At 53.5% G+C, this 13,531-nt stretch overlaps 3 protein-coding genes across 3 annotated transcripts; 1 reads left to right on the forward strand and 2 right to left on the reverse strand.

Moving 5' to 3' along the window:
* Positions 1-880: 880 nt before the first annotated feature.
* CPAR01_06693 (uncharacterized protein) lies at positions 881-1,198 on the reverse strand (the record flags this gene model as incomplete). Its single annotated transcript, XM_060490964.1, has 1 exon — positions 881-1,198. One exon carries the CDS (start codon positions 1,196-1,198, stop codon positions 881-883), a length of 318 nt encoding a protein of 105 aa, XP_060349838.1.
* Positions 1,199-2,732: 1,534 nt separating this feature from the next.
* On the forward strand, positions 2,733-6,634 carry CPAR01_06694 (uncharacterized protein; the record flags this gene model as incomplete). Its single annotated transcript, XM_060490965.1, has 6 exons — positions 2,733-3,476; positions 3,537-3,646; positions 3,706-5,241; positions 5,293-5,394; positions 5,443-6,096; positions 6,148-6,634. The coding sequence occupies 6 exons, from the start codon at positions 2,733-2,735 to the stop codon at positions 6,632-6,634; spliced, it is 3,633 nt and encodes a 1,210-aa protein (XP_060349839.1).
* Positions 6,635-12,862: 6,228 nt separating this feature from the next.
* CPAR01_06695 (uncharacterized protein) lies at positions 12,863-13,453 on the reverse strand (the record flags this gene model as incomplete). The annotated part of the gene is made up of 1 exon (XM_060490966.1): positions 12,863-13,453. The coding sequence occupies one exon, from the start codon at positions 13,451-13,453 to the stop codon at positions 12,863-12,865; it is 591 nt and encodes a 196-aa protein (XP_060349840.1).
* Between the last annotated feature and the right edge of the window lie 78 nt (positions 13,454-13,531).

The raw sequence follows: 13,531 nt of genomic DNA on the forward strand, positions 1-13,531 counted from the left end.
ACCCATCCCTGACAGTCGCCAACTTGTCGCTACCGCAGTATCCGTACGACTAGCCCTGACTGCTGCGCAAGTGTAGGCATTCTGTTTGTGTGCGCGTGGTTGATGTGGGAGAAGAGAGTTTCTAGCTACTATGCTTAGCACCGCATATCCGCCGCCCAGGTACGCAGTGCAGTTTCTCAACAAGCGACCAAACAACCGAGCAAGCCATCGGCAACACAAGAACAGATTCCCAGGCTGTTGGAAGACTTCCTAAGACAAGCATACCGACTGGGGCATACGTGCTTCAACCCAAATGGTACTCTTCGCGGCACAGTACACGAGGAGTACCATACCTCTGTCTGTACATGCGCGTGTATATGAGGATTTACCTGTACGTAGGCTGTGGGAGGAAGCAGATCAAGTTGGGCCAGCAGCAGCTTCACACGCAAGACACGCGCTCGCTCCAACCCCCCATGTCACTAGGAACGCACGCACGCACGCACTTCCACCCTCTTTCACGTCCATTTCCAGGGCGGCGCGCGTGGGAGAAACGGCGGAGGCTGTCGATGGGGGGATGTTAAGAACACGCCCCTCCTTTCGTCTTCATTTTTCCCACACCGCGCAAAGCAAAGCTCCAAGAACGACTACAATGAGGACCACGACGTGCTGCGGAGTAATCGGTACCTACTCGTAGACGGTAGAGGGAAAAGTACTGGAGACACACACACCCACACCCCCCCTCGTTCGCCCACGAAGATCCCTCGTCCTAGCTCAACTCCCCCAATCCTAGACTTATCCAGATAGTGTAAAGTCACCGCGCTGCTGCTGCGGTTTTTTTTTTTTTTTTTCTTTTCCCTTTTATCCCCCCTTCTCGTCCCTCCTAACCCACCCTTGCTATTTTTCATAGACCCCCCCTTGGCCCTGCTAGCTTTCTGAGACTTTTCGACTTGGCAGGGTCGATTGGATTTCCCAGGTGGTCCTCTCTGTGTCTCTCTCTCCCACTCTCTTTTCTCCGGAAGAAGAGTCCAAGAGTGATGGACTTGTCGCGAAAGTAATTCCCTGCCTTGTCTCTCTCAGTCACTCTCACCCCTGTCACCACCGTATCCCACACACATCCAGGAGCTTGAGATACTTTCAGATACCACATCGCGTACCCCTCGGCCAAGCTCCAGAGCTCCAAGAAGCATAGAGGACCGAAGAGAAGGATAGGTACTTGCATACGGGTAGTCAACAAGAGTCAGACCAGGCCACCAAAAGCAGACCGCCTTGGGACGGGTGGTGCCCGTTTTCTGCCTTTGCCTCCAACTTTTCCTCTTGCACCCTACATCCGAGTCTACACACCCAACCCGCCATCGTACATTAGAGTAAAGGATACCTACTCCGTCGAGCAAGCGTACCGAGTACCTCGTGCCGACACCTCCACTTCGTGCGTGTACCTTGTAGCCGTGGCGCTCGTCTACTCTCTGCGCGGGAGCAAGGTATATGGCGACCGGGACATCATCATCCATCCGTCTCGCCGCCGCTTGAGAATTTGACGTTTTTCTCGACCTTCTTTTTCTTCCCTCCTCTACGCGCAAGTCAACAGTCGGAGAGAAAGAGAGAGAGATCCCCCTCCCCACCTCGCTCACACCGTCATCCCCGTCAAACCTCCAAGGCAGCGCAACCCGAAGAAAGAGGAGAGAGAGCAAAAATAGCGGAAGCTCCATCTCTGCCCAACGCGCTGATCCCCGCCCCCTTCGAGTTCCAAGCCGACCCTTTGGGCATCCGGGCGCATTCGCAGAGTGGGAAAATCCCATTTCCCAAGTTTCAAGAACCACACAGCCGGGAACACTTCAAACCGCTCACCACATTGGGTTCCCAAAGTCGAGTAAGAAGACTTCTTGAGCCGACTCCAATCGAGCTTCCCGTCCCTCGCCGCGCGCCGCCGCCGCCGCGCCTCCTCTTCCGCCCTTCCACTCCCAGCAGACTCCTAGTCCCTACCCTACTACTACGGATACCTTCCTTGGTCCTTGGTCCTTGACACCCAAGATAGGTTCTACAGATACATCCCCAGGTCTACGGATACGAACACCTCGACTCCCAACGACTTAGATCCCCGGCATTGGGTTGCCAAGTACCTCTTCCTCCTCCTACCTGACCACACTACTCCTCACCCTCACCCTCCTCTACTTGGTACTATCCGTACCTCTCCGACTTTCACACCGACCTACCCTTCTTGTGCGTACTTCGTACACTTACGTTGCACTTCTCCGTACCGGTATACCGTGGACCACCACTCTGTACCGTACATACAACGTACAGACACGCCGCCATCAGGAAGAGGAACCACCACGGCCCCATGCTTTCATCCAAACACTGAGAGCCTCCAATTGTTGCTGCCCCAGACCCAGAACCCAACCTGATCTCCGTTCCCCGTCCCGGCTTCCCTCAACTCACACAGGCTTCCTGCTTGATTGATTGATTGCTTGCTTGGTCGCTTGGTTGCTCGCTTGTCCTTCTCGCTCCCTCCTATCCTCATCCCCGTCTACTGCTGCTCCCGTCTCTGCGTCGCGTTGCGTTGCGCTGGCCCAGCTTTGAGAGAGACTACTGGACTGGACCGGACCGGAACTGGACGTCTGGCTCTTCCTCCTCGTTGCCCATAGCTTTTCCATGGCCGCCACCTTCTCCTCCTCCTCGGATCTGGCCTGACCCTATTTTCGCTTCGTCTCTTGTTTTTTCATAGGCATTTGTACGTATGTACATATATATCAAGCATGGATCCTCCGGGGCAGCCTGACAACAAACGCCCCCGTCTCTCGAGCACCAACTCGTGGTCACCACCTGGCGGACCGCAACACCATCTACCACCACTCCACCCGCCGCCCTCGCACCCGTCGACGCCGCACCAACAACATCCTCTTCCGCCTCACCAGCAACACGCGCCGCCGCCTGCGCCATATAACCACCAGCAGCAGCCGCCCCCGTACCCTCCTCGCTCCGTCGAGCCTCATCACCCTCCTCACCCGGCGCCGCAACATCATCCCGACGACCGACGACACCATGAGCCAGAGTCTCCTTACACGCCCATGCAGGACCACTATCGACACCCGCCCTCACCTGCGCACCCGCCTTACCCACCGTTCCCAAACCGAGACCCTGGCGGCGTGAAGAGGGAGCCGCACGACGAGAACCTCTCTCACCCAAGAAGGCCTCACTCGACAGGAGGCGGGCCACAGGACGGCCTCCCTCCTCCGCCGCACTCTGCGCCGCCGCACCCTTCCCACCAACCGTACCCCGACGACTCTCGACGACACATGAGCTACGATAACGGGCCACAGCAGATGCCCCCCACGCCGGGGGGCTACCGAAGCAGCTTTCCTCCTCCTCCCATGGCTCAACCGCCTCCACCACCGCAACATTATGAACAGCAACCGCAGTACCAACCGCAACCCCCTCCCGAGTCGATATACGCACAATTCTCTTCCACCGCCAAGCGCAAGGCAACAAGAGCCTCTCAGGTGCGACTGCGCGAGCCGCCTCTCAACTATATGAGTTTGCGCTGATCATGTGTTTTGTAGGCTTGTGACAGCTGTCGGCAGCTCAAGGCGAAATGTGACGAAACTAAGCCTTGCAAAAGTTGCAGAGAAAAGGGTGTCGAGTGTAAATATCGTGATCCTATTCCAAAGGCGTCAGTCGAGTTTGCCTCCCCTCCCTCAAATAATGTTTCTTGCTGATATTGGAAAACAGGATTGACAAGGGCCAAACCGACATTTTGGAAGCGATTTCTGAGATGAAGAGCGCGATGGAGGCCAAATTCGAGGCGCAGATCGCCGCCCAGCAAAGGTGGATGCAAAATATGGAGCAGAGGCTGAACATGCACAACATCAAGATGGAAGCCGAAGCACCGCCGCTTTCAGATGATTCTCCCGACAAGTCGCTTGTCAAGTCACCGTCGCCAGTTGCCGCGCCGCCTGTGGAAACGTACCCTCAACCCGACGAAGAGATGCACGAGCCGCAGCCCATGGCTGTTGGCGAGACGGACCTGGCCCACCAGATCCACGATACAGATATGGACAATGACGACGCGCCCGACAACCCTCCTGGACCACCTGTAGCGCCGGGTCCCCCTTCGATCCCGGTAAACCACACAACCAGAGCCGACACCATCTTGTTCTGGCCGGGCGTCAAGGAGATGACCCAGGGAATTCTGGAGAGGGAGAATGTCAAGTACCCGCAAGAGTACCCCATCGCCCAGGAGGAGAAGCGCGGTGTTCTGCGACTGTACGGGCGCGGAGAAGGAAGCGGACAAGACTCCAGCCGCGGCGTTACAAGCATTGCAGCCTCGGAGGCCTTCGGCACAATGGATGTCATGGAAGATAACTTCTCCGAGACTGGAAACTCGCCCTCCCCGGGTGAGGCTTGGGGCCAAGTCGGAGGACTGAGCCCGCCAACGAGCATGGGATACATCAGCGGAACGCTTACACCCGATGGTGCACCTGACTTTTCTGAAGAAAAGGTCAAGGCATACATTAACAGCTTTGAGACTCATGTCCTCACCTTGCATCCAATCATTCTCCCCGGCGACCTGAGAGTCCTTGTCAAACGCTTCTTGGACAACATTGCGCAAACTGAGAAGAAGCCCAAGCCGACTGCACCTGGCGTCGCCAAGTTCGTTGCGCCGACGAGCAGCTACCCAGAAATGTCAAACAAGCGGAAGCGGTCTTCGCCAGCAGTAGATCAGCAGCAGGAAGAGACGATACAGCTTCCCAAGAAGCCGGGCAGGCCGCATAGGACCATTGAAAACGCCCTTGTGTTGGTCATTCTCGCCTTGGGCAAGATCTGCCTACACCAGTCAAAGATTCCGGACCTCCCCCGGGACATGGTAGAACACAGCCAGAACTCTCCCATGAACAGGAACGGTTATCCATCTTCCCCCGGTGCGCAGGCTTCGCCTCCGTCATATTCCTCGCATTCGCATTCCTCAGGGTTACCTTCGCCAAAGGAGCAGGCCAATAGTCTCCCCAGCAGACGGCCTTCACTGCAGGGCAGCGGCGCCGGCAGCATGAAGTCCAACACGATGAAGCGCAACTACGACATTATTCCTGGTTTAGAATACTTCGCCTATGCCTCTGACATTATGGGCAACCATATGGCTGGCTGGACGATGAAGCACGCGCAGACTTTCATCTTTGCTGGTCTGTACCATGGTCAATTAGGCAGAGTATTGGAGAGTGACGCCATGTTCTTCAATGCCGCACGAGCTCTGAACATGATCATGCGCCGGTAAGTTGACCGAACACGGATACCAGATGATGGAAACTAATACCCATGCAGTGACATGGACCGCTTCTCAAAGATGAGCCTCGAGAATCCCGTCGAGAAGAAGCGCGACAACATGGTCCTCCTCGCATACTGGAGCTGCCTGCAACTCGAAAAGTAGGTCTCATGACACCAGATTGTTGGTCAATGCTAACAACTCTCAAGCGATATCATTGCGGAACTTGAACTTCCACGATCAAGATGTCTCGACTACGAGCACATTATGCCGTGGCCTAATATGAAGCTCATAGAGAACGAGACATCTGTTAGAGTGCGAGACTCTTACATCGGACAGTTGTACCTGCGAAAGACGCTAAACACCATTCACAACTTGCTCTACGATCCCCAGGACATCCACGTTTCGATCAACGAGAAGATGGCTAAAGTGCAGAACTTGGAGGAGCAGCTGAGAAGCATGCAGTGGGTATCAAAGGACTTCCACTTCAACGAGGACGATGAACCAGCCAAGGAACTCATCGATGCGCGGTTGCGTGCCAAGTACTGGGGCGCTCGAGTCATCATCTACCGGCCCTTTGTCAGATTCGTATTGGAGGTTTCGGACAGGCTGAAGCAGCGCTCTGATGGCTCAGGCATGCTCAACAAGGAGACTGTGGGACACATTGGCGTCTTCACCCAACACGACGCGACTGCGTTCGTGGGGCAAGGCTCTCATGGAATCCGTCGGCACGATGAGCTTGACCCAGAAGTCAAGGCATACGCCGAAAGAGGTATCAAGGCCCTCATTCAGAGTACCCGGGCCTTCCACGGTGTCGACAGCAAGCGTCTTCTCGTCACCAACATTTTTGGCACAGCCCATGCGTAAGTTGTGACTTTCTCCGTGGTGTTTTGGGACAATACTAACGACCACAGGCAATGGGGCAACCTCTTGATCTTGGCAGCAGCTTTCAAGGACCCGTACTTGCACCATCTCGTGTCTGCTGAAGAACTGAAGATGCTGTTCCGACGCACCATTAGCATGCTCGATATGCATGCCCAGTCATCTAGCTCGCTAACGATTGATATGCATATCCTTCAACACATCGAGAAGGAGCTCTTCACCGAAAACCCGAGGGTTGGCTCCAGCAGCTTCGGCAGCACCAACAGCCACACGGGGCCTACGATCCCCCCGCCTCCGCCACCCTCGTCCGCACCGCCGGCCCATCACCACCACCATCCGGGCCCCATGTCCATGGCATCCTTCATCGAACCTCACCACCGCAGCGCGAACAACTCTCCAAACCAGGGACACCGCTCGTTGAGCAACGGATCGGGTCACGGTCACCCGCAGAACCACGGACACGGCTACCACGGGCATCCTGGACACCCCGGGCACCCTGGACACCCTATGCAGATGTAAAGAACGGGGAACCTCCCCACACGCAGCGACCTCTACCAAAGCGGAGAAACAGTACACGAAGAAGACTCCCCTGCGCGCGCTCGCGATTTTCAAATGACGACAGAAACACCGGGGACCGGGATGGAAATATTTTGGTATTATGGAAAGCTTTTACAAAAGGCAACAAACTAATTGGGAGGAATCAAAATCTTGGGCGGAACGAAATGCCAATGTGTGTGCGCGGGCCAGAGGAAAAAGGAGACGGGACAGACGCTTCCCACCCTCTGCTCTTGGTCATGAAATTCTTCATACCCCAAACAACAAACATCCATGAACCGGCGTTTTGCGAATTCGAAATTCATTTTTCAACTTCATTTCTCGTACCTACTTGGAGATCACCTTGACCCCTGGAAACCCCCGGAAACCGGAAAAAACACTTTTTGTTATAAAGGAACCGCTATACGATTACGCAGTACAAAAAATATAACCCTCGAATTTATCACCTTTCACGGTATTTTGACCGGATCTCCCTTGGTTTTGTGACAGCTTATATTGCCTCCGTATACGCACTGGCGAGATGGTGCTCTACCGGACCGAAAGTCTTTCATCAATTACGGCCGACGTGTCAGCGACGCAATATATACACCTACGCTCGAACCTGGACAATGAAGCCGACGGATAAGGGAGGAAGGAAAGGGGATGGATGCGGAGGGGCAGCATTCTGGAGTGGTAGGCCGGCGGTTAAAGGGGGTGATGGGGCCAAGCAGGAGAGAGAGGGGGGCAACGGGGAGAGGAGAAGATGGGATTTGGACAAGTGCTTTTGTTCTTTTACTGCCACTCTCTGTCGTTATCAGACGGCGCTGGACCTCCGCAGGGTCGTTTTTGAAATTGGTTCGGTGGACAAAAGGGAGGGGGGGAAAGGAAAGAAGGAGGGTGGATTAGGGGGCGAGCAGGCAGGTGGAGGAAGGATTTTGCATATAAAAGACAAGACTCGTAGCCGAGTTCTTTGGTTCGCGCCCTCTTGTTGTTTATCTTTTTTTTTTCTTGTCCTTTTTCTCTCTCTGCTTCTGGTTGGTTGTTGAAACAACACACCTCCCTCCAAACAAAGCATTGCGTTTGCGTTTGCGTATTTGTTTTTTGGTACTACGTTTTTTTGGCAGCATTTGCAAAAACCTTTTTTCTATATATATTTATCCTATTTCCATGGGGACTTTTTTCATTTTTTTCATCATCGTCCGTGTTGTTATCGAGGTCGTGGCCGTTGTGGTTTGTCCCCCCTCCCCCTCATTCTCGGAGAACTGGATTCACCTAAATGTTGGTTCTGCTTTTTTCGGTTCTGGTTGTCATGGCGGGGTCTGGAAGTTGGTGGTTTCAACTGGAAAGGTTTGAGGGCGGGAAGTGCAGTTTTGTCTATGAATTGATGGCTCGTTCTATTTCCAGGGTGAGATTATTATTAGTATTTGTTCTCAGTGGAGGAGATACCAAACGAGGAGATTGAGAGAGAAAGAGAGAGAAAGAGGCGTGGTGGGAAGTGCTTCTTCATTCTCTTTTGAATTATGTTTTTGTTCCTTAGTATATTAGTACTATCATGAAAACTATTGCCCTGGAATGTGGTTTCTCCTCTTGATACGGTGAATATGGTGATGAATGATTTAACATGGTTATTTACGCGCTTCTGTGGCACAGTATCTACAGATTGATCCAAATAGAACAGCGGTTCGACTCGTGGCCCCAGGTCAGGGAGCTTGGAGAAACAGAGCAGCCTTTCGCCAGTCACCTCCAAACTCCTAAGGAACATTGATCCGTGGGAGAAGGAGGGCGAATTTGTTTGCAATGTCCGTCCGTCACGTCCGTTCGCGACGTTCCAAGAAAGACAAAAAAAAAATCAATGAGAACTGAGCGATGGCGAGGTCTGCAACCTCTTCATATATCGACACAGTCCAATGCCATCGAACCCCCCCGGGAAACCGAATGAGCGCAAACCCCACACCGACACCCACGCAATCCGCAGGTGTGGTACTCCGTATAGTAGTAGTAGTAATAGTACCATTGTATAAAAACTGACGTGACAAGTAACGTCCCCGTCACACCACACTCAGCTAATTGAAGAATACATGTACTTCGTACAATCAATTAATCACATATCCGTTACTCTCTGGGACGACGAAAAAAATTACAGATACATCAGATTTGCTTTCGCCTCACCTGTTTCAGGGCAAAGATGTGGGAACAATAACAAGCCGTAAATACTAAATGTAGGATAAACCAACAATAGGCCAGCACCCAGCACCCAGCACCCAGGCCCCCTCCGCCTCCCCGGTCTCGGGTATCCTGATCGCTGATGGAATAGTTTACTTGTGTATGCCGTATATCGTGCCGCTTTGCATTGCGGCCGAAGATTTTACGTCCGAAAGGACGCCGAAAGGCAGCCCAGGTGCAACACACATACGCACACGCTCACACGTGCAGGACAGGGACCACGAAAAGAGGCATCCGCATTAGTAGAGAAATTCACCCCCTTCGCCTTACTACCCAACTTACCAAAACTTTTGCCGCGCCGCCTTACTACACCTCACCAAGACTCATGTCTCCTGTTACCGTGACCGCAAGTTGTGAATGCCGTCCGTCCGTCCGTCCAAGTAAGGAAATAACCTCCCGTGCCTGGGCTAATTGGGGTCATAACTTCTATCACCTATAACATTACCACTCTTGAACAAACCCCCTTCCCCCTCCCCCTTGCACTTTGCGCTTTGCCCCCCCCCCCCCATGGTGTAAGTTGTAACCTAGCACACATAGGTATCCGTAAAACCGGTGTGAGAGCAATTCGACAAAAATGTGATCGATTTTAGGAACGAGACTTGGCGGGTTGGGAATCGGGATTGCATCAGTCATCAATCACTTTTTTTTTTCTTTCTCTTTCGCACACTAGGCTTTTCGGTTTCCCTGTCAAACGGACGGACGGTTTGCGACTTTGACACTTTGACAGCTACTGAACCCCCTTTTCTTCATTTTACATTGTATTTCAACTAGGTTCACCAAAACGACGGCAAAATATCCCCAACGAGGTAGGTAGTGATAGTAGGAACCCGGAACGGCAGAGCAGGGAATACGCGCACACGGCTTGGCAAGCTAAATGATACTACCTTTTGGTACCTTATGCCCTTGAGTAAAAGGTAAGTTAAAAGGGCAAAAGCACATTCAGCAATTCCCGAGGCCGCCATATGCTGGGCCTGGAGGAGAGAGAGAGGGAGAGTGTGATCGGGCCTGGCTGGCGTAGCATTCCCGCCCTCTCCCGCACTTTTCACACGATTAACGACCTAGAACACTCCAAAGCCGCCCCAACAGATCCAAGGAACCGGTAGATAGGGGATGAGGGGATGTGTTTGTGGCGGTCTGCTGGGTGTCACCGAGTCCTGTCATCTGCTGCGTGGCGGCGGCGTCGTCGTGTTCTACAGCTCAAAGTGCCAGATCAACGTTTCGACACAACGTCAAAAAACCTGAAATAAGGGATCGAGGCCTGGTGCCTGCTACCCGTAGGGGGGGCGGACGCCGCGGGACTGACGGACCGGGACCCAGTGCCATGGGATCAGTTCTCTCGAGCCGTGTGGCTCCCCCCTTCTGCCTTCTCCCAGGGGCATGGGTACGGGAGCGGTAGTAGAGCACATCCCAGGTTGATGTGATAAGTGCGGTTGTTGGCAATAGTACTCGGTAGTAAGTGACGGGGAGGGGGGAAGGGGGTCCTTGCACCTTCACTTGGGTTACCGGAAGAAAAGGTGCGCCCTTTCTTCTGCACGGTCGGACGGGATGGACGGACACGGCGATGGGGGACGTAGGGTATGTGGCTGACGGGGGAGGAAGGCTGGGCAAGGCGAGGCCGGCGGCGGCGGCGCGGGCGGTTTGACACGCAGGTGGAACGCGGGGCGTGGGAAAGAGGTGGTGGTCGCGATGGCCGTGATGGTCGTCTTTGAACGCACACACGGCGCGCTAAGGGGTGTAGGACGAGGGCAGCGGGAGAGAACCAGAACCAGAACCAAAGGTACGGGGAGGGGAGGGCTGCGGGCACGGGATGAGGCGGTAAGGCAACGGGAAGACCATACTCTGTTTGGGAGGTTGTGCCGGGTTAGGGGTTTATGAAATGTGATTTTTGGTGGTTTTGGCTTGGGCACCTGGGTCAGTCAACATTACTTGGAGACTCGGAGTTGGAGGTGCTAAGATTGGATTTGGGGTGGTTGCGTTGCAATTCTTGGGCGATTTTGAGATTCCCGGCCTTCTGCGGTCATCGTAGGATATGGGGAAAACGGCAAAAATGTGATGGGAAAGTGACGGGAACAAGCATAGGTAATACAACCTGGCAAAGGGGGGGCGTGTGAGCAAGGCAGAGAGGTTGACGACAAGGGTAGCTTTGCGGGTTTGGATGAGAAGGTGGTGAGAACCTCGAGTTTTTTGGAGACTAAAACTGATGATTGGGCTCTGCAGAGAAGCTCTTTCGTCGTTCTGGCTGACGTTGTCACTCACAAGTCACTCGACCTCAAAGGTACTTTGGGACGGCACGGACTGAGATACTAATCGAGAGGGAGTAAGAGCAGGGCGGCGTCAGCGGCAGAGAGAGGGTGAGGTGATGCAAGGACATGAAAGAAGGTCGCAGCGCATGTGCTGCTGCTGCTGCTGCTGCGTTGTGCTGCGCAGCCATCTCGTTTGAGTGATTCTATCAGGAATGAGAAGTGACGAAAGGAGAGGGGGAGCGTGGAGGGGGGCGTCGACCAAGTATTATGTAGACTCTACAAAGTAACGCATAGAAAGTCTGGAAATGGGGGCGGGAAGAGCAGAACATGCCAGATATAGGTAATCCATTGCCGGTATGAGACCTGTACAGGAAGAAGAAGAAAAAGCAAAGAAACAGAAGCCAGACAGAGTTACCCAAAGTTACGTTACTAAGGTAGTGTAAAAGGAGGTGCTAGACTCGCTTTCGACTTTAAATATCGTAAAACCCTGGATAGCATTCCAAGAGACTTGTTGAAGTGTGTGTGTGAGAGTGAAGTGTGTACACGAATAGAGGTGCCTAGCCAGCAGCGCGACGCTGACAGGGATGCGTTTGCTGGTGCTAACGCGCAGTATTCTCTGTAAATCTGATAGCTCGCCTCGATTGCCGATTAGTGAACTGCGCTAGGACGGCATTAAAGCGCCATTATGGAATCCCCTCCTGGTGATGGTAAAATTGAGATGAGAAAGCGTGAAAGTACGCGTTAAGAAAGGAAAAAAAAAAAAAAGGGTTTCGCTCTAGTTTGGTCTTGGGGGTATTGACTCGTCACCACCCCCCTCCGTCTGAATCCGCGGCGGTTTGACCGCTCTGGGATATGGAGATGGTAAGAGATATGGTGAGATATACGGATAGATTGAGTCGCTCATGTGAGATACTGCAGTCGCAACTTGTTATGGACGCGGATATATTTTGACGAAAGACCCTGGCATTTTGATCTCCAAAGGATTATTGGTCCCCTCCCCGCCCCACGCCTTGTGAACGCATCAGTGATCACCCAACCTCGTGGTCTAACGGTCAGACTGGGTTGGTGAGATTTATTCCGGGGAAATATTGTCCATAATGTGCTGTGGCCACCGACACGGTCCCGAATGCGACCAAGGCCTGCCCCCAAGACTGGGGAAAATAAAGAGGTTTTGCAAAGGAAAGAAAAAAAGCAAATAAAGGAAAAGGAATGTCTTGGGAAGAAGTTGTATGAGATGGCGGCGGAGGCTGGAGCTTGTTGGCAGAAAAGCTCAACGAAGGAGGGGTGTGCGAGTTGTGTAAGCTCCTGGTTGGTGGATAACACCCCCAGATGGAGAGAGCTTAGAGAGCCAAAGAGCCAAAGAGAGTGAGATTCTGAGAGATGCCTGAACATCATAGGAGAGAGAGAGACACAGAGGGTGGGGGCCTTTGGTTCATTCTCGTGTAACCAAACCTCTTGTCTCGGAGCTACAGCGTGGCACGCGGTGTATCTTTGCTTTTTCCTTTACCTGCGTCCTATGCCCTGCCTGCGTGTGCGGCGTGTTGCCTGCCGCGTAGCATCGGCCGCCGGGTCGAAGACAAGTGAAGGCCAAGGGGTGTGCGAGGAGTGACAGTCTATATCCCATAGCGTGGTAGTGGACGAAAAGTAGTGCGAATAGTGGTCGGCGATTCAAATTATTGACGACTCAGTGAGCAGAAAAAACCAGAAGACAGCTCCCCGAGAGATAGCTTTGGTCCTTGGATAGGTCCTATGTCCCTGCTCGTCGGTAGCCGGTTTGGGAACCAGTGGATACGGGACAGCAGTATCCGTAAGACGGCAGACATTGGACAAGGCGGGCAAAATTGGCCAAGCAGCGTGTTGAAAATAGCGATGGGTGTAGGTATCCATACGAAAATGACGAGACGCATGTACTCCGTAAGCGACGACGATTCGGCGGTCGACGCGAAGCGAGGATGATCGGCCGGGTCATGTGCAACCATCGAGTCTCGACCGACCACGACGTGCCGCTGAAGTGATTTTCCAGGATTTTTTGCATGCCGACTCCTTTGGGCGCGCCGCACGCGCTTGAGGCGGACGACGAATCATGGCTGGATCGTACAGTAATCTTGGAAGGCTGGACCTCTATCCCGTATTCGTTCTCATGGAAAGATCCGCAGGCAACAAGGCTCAAAGACGGATTCTTCGAGGCGATTCGACGCTCGCGGGCGGACGGCGTGTGCGGAGTGTACGGAGTGTGCGAAGTACGCGCAATAAGAGCGAGATGGTGATGCCTGATATGCGATGTGATGTCTGGCTCGCCTTGCCGGACATGCTTCCAAAGTTTTGCCGCGGGCTTCATGGTGGTCAACATCTCGCCGTGATAGCACCGTCCACCATGGTGTTTTAGTTGCCTCAAGTCAACCATCGATGAGTATGT

The sequence above is a fragment of the Colletotrichum paranaense genome, assembly GCF_030867605.1.
Source record: "Colletotrichum paranaense strain IMI 384185 chromosome Unknown Scaffold_5.1, whole genome shotgun sequence".
NCBI lineage: Eukaryota > Fungi > Ascomycota > Sordariomycetes > Glomerellales > Glomerellaceae > Colletotrichum > Colletotrichum paranaense.